A 7,362-nucleotide genomic window follows, 5' to 3' on the forward strand; every position below is an offset into this window, starting at 1 on the left:
TGCAGCCCCTACCGGTGTCTTCGACGCTGCAAGCCCAGGCTATAATGTAGCAGGGCAGTAAAAACCCAGCAGCCCGAAGCAAGAAAAGAGAGAAAGAAAGTTGATGTGTCATCATCTCCATCAGTATCTGCATCTGTAATGGTCAATGCATGGCGCAAGAGCAAAAGGGCCATCAAAATTAGAGCAACTGAACGGCAAAATGCAGCTCCAGTGACATTTGTAGCATTATACTCATCATACCCAGCTTCCAAGGAATGTCACTCTGCCTCCTTATACATTTCTAGGATGAAAGCAACGCAAAAATGTTGACTTTCCATCAGTGTAAACCCATCATGCTCAGGAATTGTCAGCGTCTTCAGGTATGCTTTCTGCTTTGTTGGAAGCCTCATCAGAAATTTCATCAGTTGCATCTAGAGGAAGCTGGCCTCAGCTCCTTCATCTCGCGAAGGACATCCTTCACTGAAGCATTACTTCAATATCAAGTCCACGATCTATTTCCTCAGTGTCTTTGTTATTATCAACTATGGCCCGACTTAGATCAGATTTGAGAAGCGAAGCATAAAGAGATATATATTTCTTACGTAAGCATGCATACTTCAGGACCTGCTCCCGTGACAATCTGCCATTGAGAGTGCCCTTCGATTTGAGGTGGACAGATTCTGCAGCCTCCATTGGCATAAGTGTTCCATCCTCTGATGACTTCAAATTTAAAATCTGGAAATCCGAATCAATATCCATCTTTCAGCCAACTGCCAGAACGGGCTGCAATTTCAGCAGTCCTTTATGTATGGATTTTGTGTTTGAAGAAGACAGTGGACTGAGCTCCAACTCCCGTCTTGACCGGAGAGAGTTTTACCAAGGCTCGCGTGGTCATGCATGGAGAATAGGTGTTTAAGGTTAGAAGGAGGATGGAATGGAGGGTAATGAAAGTATGGATATGGTGAGTTGGGAGGATGAAGGGTGGTTTTAATGGGTATTTGAAAATTAGAAGTGTAGGCACGGAGGTGGATGTGATGGATATGTGGGCAGTAGGTATGATGATTGGTTTATTAGGTGATGGAATGGAAGTGGCTGCTGATAATAGGTATGACAAATAAGAGCCTTGTCGTTGCATGTTCATGAGCAGCATGAACAGCCTCCTTCGTGTTAGGAAATGAGGCTCTATAACTTCCAGATCTTGAGGGCTGTATGAATAGATGAAAATTTCGACTTCCTGTAGGTCTGCCACATCCTGAACGATAGCCCTGAATTTTCTCTTCTTTCGGACCTGACGCCTTAGATTAAAAGGGTCTGATGGTAGAGTGTTGTAATGTTCATAATTGAAACCCTTGTTCCTCAAGCGCATCTGCTCCCTCATTCAGCAGAGCTTGTTTGTTCATACCTGAGAAACCTGCAGTTCCGATGGACCCAAACTAAGGTTGTTCAGCTTGCGATTCCATTTGATTCCATCACTTAAATTTGCAGCATGTAGTGCAGCACCAAGGACTATAGCTTCATCAGCATCCAGATGTCAGTCCAGATCCTTCCTTCCAAGAAATTCCTGGAGCTTTGCCTGCAACTTTGGCACTCGAGTGGCACCTCCTATTAGCTCCACTGCATATAACTCATCAACCTTCAAACCTGAACTCTCAAGCACTTCCTTCACAGGAATAAGAAATCTCTCCCACAAATCTTCACAGAGCTCCTCAAACTTCTCACGAGTTATGATACTCCTGAAGTCTCGATCATCATAGAGGGATTCTACTGATATTGGAGCAACTGAATTCGCACTTAGAATTTCTTTTGTCCGCTTAACCTGTTTCTTCAATTTAGCCATTGCCTTGGGGAACTTCCTCACATCAACTCCATTCCCAACTTGTTTGTTGAACTCATCTGCAAAATACTCCACCAAACGAATTTCCATATTTTGGCCACCAAGCTCTGGATCCCAGATAACATCCTTAACCTGAAATTGGTTAACCGAGACTGTCTTTCCATACTCCTTGGCATTATAAGCAGAAAGAATACACTAGTGCAGCATAAGTACTACTTGATCCCATATCATAAAACACAACATGCCTTGATCCATTCGAGAAATCCTTATCGATCCCATATTGCAATGCCACACCCAAATGCTCATTGATCAGCGCAAGCACATTAACACCCGCCAATTGTGCATCAGTAAGCAAAATTTGCGGAATCCATTGGGAAATCAGTGGTGTAAAGCACTAGATTCCCATCAGTCTGCAGCGAAAACATGAATTTTCCCCTTGAGTAATTCGTTTCTGAGTAACGAGCAACAAGTTTGCTGCCTTGCCCCAATATCGAGGTGGGCAATATAGTGTCTGTTGGATGATTGAAACTCTCCCACAAATAGGTGGAATTTTGGCTTGCCAGCACAAAGTTTCCAGTGTCAAGCATGGCTGCATGCGCGACCCAGGACCGATCAGATCAGCCTTCCACATCTGCTTGCCTTTCTGGTCATTGAGAATGAACTCTCCATCAGTGGTGAGCTCAACTTTGGATCCTCTTGGCGTTGGATTATCGCTGTTGGCTGACCAAATTATGGTCTTTTCAGGTACTTTGTTGAACCAAATAGCTAGTAGGAAACCTCCATTCCCAATCTGTTGGAACCCAAAAGCGAAATCACCAGATGGGGATGCCCAAAAGGAATCGCTCTTCTGAGCAGTAAGGGAAAGAACCCAAGCTAAACTTCCCAGAAGTTTGAGCATAGCTTGAAACAGGTCTCATCAGAAGAAGCAGAAGCAGAAGCAAATAGCAGAGAGGGTGATTACAAGGCAGTGTAGGTACCATGTTAAAAGAGTTATTCAGAGGCCATCAAATGAACCAGAAATTGGAGACTCCCAAACAGCAAAAGCACACTGAGGTAGAATAGACCCAGAATGACCCACTGACAGCTCTCATACATCTTTTTCACGTGGAGATGATGAATCAAAGTGCATGCCATGGATGAATACCAGGAACAGGGGAAGATGACCAAAGCAGAACACAGACAATGGGGACCAGATGAATACATACAAGCTTCATTTCACATATCCATCAATGAGCTCAGATGTAGGAGGGGGGGGGGGCAAAACGATTTTTCAAGTAAGTTTTAAAACAAAAACAGAGGTGGGAATGCTAACATCTCATTAGAGATCTCAAAACAGAGGACACAAAACAGGTTAGAATTCAAAGATGAGTCAAGTGAAATCCAAGCAAATACGTTCAAACACCAAGATAGAATCTCACTTGACATTCAGATATCACCATGAAAAGGACATGAGCATGGAAAAAATAAACATAACTATGGAAATGGTACCTGAGTCTTCCTCTTCCCAGGTGTGTCCTCTGCGTATCTTTGTAAAGCCACCACGAAAATGCCTTCCCTCAGCACCCTCTGCAACAGTCTCCTCTGTTTCCTCCCCAGCTCCCTTTTCCTTCCCAAAAATCCCTCAGACCAGCCTCCGTGAGCCTCCTCTCTAGTCTCTCAAAACTACTCACAATGTTCTCTGCCCTCTCAACAGCCTCCAGACAACCAGAAAAAGAAAACCCCCTCTCTCGTTATCCCCCTCTGAAGCTCCAGAGACTCTCCCTTCTGCCTCCTGCAGATCCCCCCTTCTCATCCAACTCGTCTGCCTTTTTCTTCTCCAAAAAAAATATCTCCCAACGGCCGCCTCTACTCAACAGCCACCCCCAAAAGCACCACTAATCTGCAAAATCACTTTTCTCTCTCCCGGATTTGCCCCTCTAACAGCCTTCAGAACCTCATGCCACCTGTCAACCTCTGATTTGCTTCCCAAAAAGCAAGGCTGATTCCCTTATAGCCACTAAGGAGGCGACACGTGGCTCGCTGGGGGCTCTTCCACGTGGCAAAATCAGCTGCAGCAAAGAATGACCTAAATGGGGGTCTACAATATAATATAATTATGGTTTGATATTTTTCCTTTAAAATGCAAAAATAAAATGAATATTATTATACAAGATAATAAACATTATAATTTTTTTAAAAAAAATTAAATTGGGATCAGGTTAGATACAAGTTGTTCGAACCTTGAGTCGAGTCCAACCCAAATGGAGCTCGAGTTAAAAAAATTTAATCCAAGTTCAACTTAAGTATTAAATATGTTTTCCCAAGTCCACCCAAATATTGGATTAGATTTGGGTTGGGTTGAACCAACTTGCCCTAATTGCACCCTTACACATGACTACATAAATGCACAAAACAAAAAAGTGAGAAATCAGTATAAGAAAATTAAAAATTGTAAGTTCAACTTATAAAAAGAAAGAGAAAAATACAAACCCTAAAGCTACAAAAAGAAGAACAAAATACAAATCCTAAAGCTATAAAAGATGAAGAAAATCATTCAAAATCTCTAGATTAAGAGAACGAAGAAAAAAAATTTGAAGTTTGATATTAAATGTGATAATTAATGAGGGTTAATTTAAAACATTCACTTAAAATAAAGGTTAATTTCACTCACCTCTCTTGAGGTCTTAATTAAATACAACTAACTCCTATTGATTTGAAAATTCATCAATTACTTTCCTTATTTTAAATGAGAGGAAAGTCGGTGAAAATATCAAATGAAAAGAATAGGAAATACATTTAATAAAATTTCAATCCAATAAAGGATTAGGTATATTTAACCAAAACCTCAAGGGAAATAAGTAAAATTAACCTTTAAAATAATCAAGAAATAATTAATAGGTATATGTAATATACCGTTACTAGGGGTGTAACTCGTACGAGTAAATTGATAGTCAATCTAGGCTTAACTCATACATGAAATTTATTTGTTAGACTAGAATTGGTATATACATATTCCACTTAATGGAGTCAATAAGTGGTATGCAAACTCATCCTCCATTTTATTAAATGTTCTATCATTCTAAAACCTCCAAAAATCAATAGGACTACATATCACCATATGGCACAATCAATAAAATAAACCAAAAGCTCTAAAAAAAATACCAAAATACCATTACCTATAGCTATTACATAAGATTATGAGACATATTTTCTAAGTCAAGCATAATAACAAAAAGTAAGAGTTACAACTCCTACATGTTTCAAGAACAAATTTTAGAACAACTCTTCAACATAAACTTAAAAGTTTATGATCAATCTTTTGTGTAATAGTATAATTTGAATTTTCTATAAATATATAATTATGTTTAGATTAGGCCCAGATCGCCCAAGCCCCCATCTAAGCCAGCTATAAAAAAAAAACGTATTAGACAATTATAAAATTGTTTTATGTTTTCTATTTTTAAGAATATAAAATAAGATGTTTTCAAAAAAAACATATTTTAATTATTTTTTTAGGGTTGTTTTAAAAAATAATTATATAAATAGATAGAATGATTAAAAATAAAGTATTAGACATAAACATTATTTTTAAAATATATTTAAAAATATTAAAAACAGAATATAAATATTTTAAATTCTCAAACAAACTCTTACTATATAAAACATCACATGATAGTTTTTAAAAACTGTTTTTTGAAACTGTTTTCGAAAATAATTATCAAAATGGGCTTAAATTACACAAATCCATAAAGAGTTCTTGGGCAGAGTTGAACCCACCCAAGGTCGTGTGCTAACCAAGGATGAAAATATCGGTAATCACGGATATATCGGTACTTCGATTTTACGGATATATCGGATATATCGGAGATATTTTTAGATATATCGGAGATATATCGGTGGAGTTAAAAATTCATGAAAATGTAAGGAAAATCTCATAATAATATAATTAGAAGTATAATAGACATTTTAAAGTTATTTTATTGAAAATTTTGATATATGTATAACATGATTTATCATATAATAATATCGTATGCATCGATAAAAATATGAATTTTATAAGTGTACATTTATTATTAAATTACATATAATATTATGATATTTGATTATAATATGTCTAATTTTAAAATATATATTAATATTAAAATATGATCCATTTAATTCAATTGTATTAAACAATATAAAATAAATTATGATATATATATAATTTTTTAATATTTAATTAATGATATTAAAAACATTATGAATAAAATTATATGATTTTTATATTTTTGGTAATTAATTAAAAGAAAATTTTGCATTTAATTATAAAATAATTATAATTAATTTGCTCTTTAAAATATTCTTTTAACATTTTCTTTATATAATGACTTTAAGTATATATATCTATAATGCATTTTATATTACAAGGGCGGGTTAGCCCTCTTGGTAAGAGGACTGAACCCCAAACCTTTTGGTTTGGGGTTCAAATCCCCTCGGATGCAATTTCAAATAAAAGGGGGGCACTGTAGCGGGACACTGTAGCATGGTTGACTTTCACTGTAGCGCATTTGACTCCGTTGACCCTCGTTGACCAGGCGATATATCGAGGAAAAATCGCCGATTTCTCGCCAAATCGTCGATTTCTCGAGATTTATCCCGAAAAATCGGCGGAGCGATATTTCTGTCACGATATTTTCCTCCTTGGTGCTAACTGCTACAATCAATCAAGTATGGGGAAATAACTTATACAATGATGATATTTTGGGAATAAAAAATTGATGGGCTTGTCCCAAGTGGGCTTGGCCTTAAGGTGAGGTGCTCACCACTGTCTCCACCGGCTCATTTTCAACGGGAACAATGTTCTTGTTGGGATCTTCTTTTTGTGTAGCAGTTTTGATTTCAGTTCTTTGAATTATTCCCTTAATTTTTATGTCAATATCTTTATGTTCCTGCTAATCTCTCTATTGGACTTGTGTTCATATCAACTTTGCAACTAGTTTAATTTTGTGGCCCATTAGCTCAAATCATATCACAATCAGTAGTCTTTTATCTAACAATGCAGTTGAGTCTTTGAAGGCTTCTTTGTTAGGTAAGCATAATCTACAGAAAAAGGCATATTCCCATGTGCAACACACACCATATGTTTGAGGATAGTGCTGAGTGAATTATCTGATTATAGGCTTATGCATATTATCTGGCATGCTAATGTAACTACACCTAACAGCTGATGACAAGATTAGCTTGGTTAATGTATCTGCATTGAATAATTATAGCCCAAATCTTAGCCGCACTAGCAGAGTGGATTTCATAGGATTCAGTGCCTTTATAGCAGTGGGGTGCTAATGCAGAATGTATTATTAAAACAGAAACACTGAATTGACTTCTGATATATGTGTATGTTTGGACTGCTGATATGTTCTATATAGGTTGCTAATAACCCGGTTATACATGCTCTAGTGAAAGAAGAACATGGTCTAGGATTGCTGGTGTTTTTAGCAATAGGGTCCCTTGTTTAGAATTTCTTATCGGTCATTTTAAATCAGTAATTAAACCAAAAGTGTTGGACACAAGTCTGGAACAATGAATTAACT

The 7,362-nt window shown here is 37.1% G+C and overlaps 1 protein-coding gene across 1 annotated transcript; it reads right to left on the reverse strand.

Moving 5' to 3' along the window:
- Nucleotides 1–1,510: 1,510 nt before the first annotated feature.
- On the reverse strand, nt 1,511–2,711 carry LOC117921885 (heat shock 70 kDa protein 17-like). Its single transcript, XM_034839832.1, has 3 exons — nt 2,274–2,711; nt 2,055–2,207; nt 1,511–1,981 (listed from the first exon to the last, which is right to left on the reverse strand). Exons 1-3 carry the CDS (start codon nt 2,709–2,711, stop codon nt 1,511–1,513), a joined length of 1,062 nt encoding a protein of 353 aa, XP_034695723.1.
- Between the last annotated feature and the right edge of the window lie 4,651 nt (nt 2,712–7,362).

This window comes from Vitis riparia, chromosome 9, assembly GCF_004353265.1.
Source record: "Vitis riparia cultivar Riparia Gloire de Montpellier isolate 1030 chromosome 9, EGFV_Vit.rip_1.0, whole genome shotgun sequence".
NCBI lineage: Eukaryota > Viridiplantae > Streptophyta > Magnoliopsida > Vitales > Vitaceae > Vitis > Vitis riparia.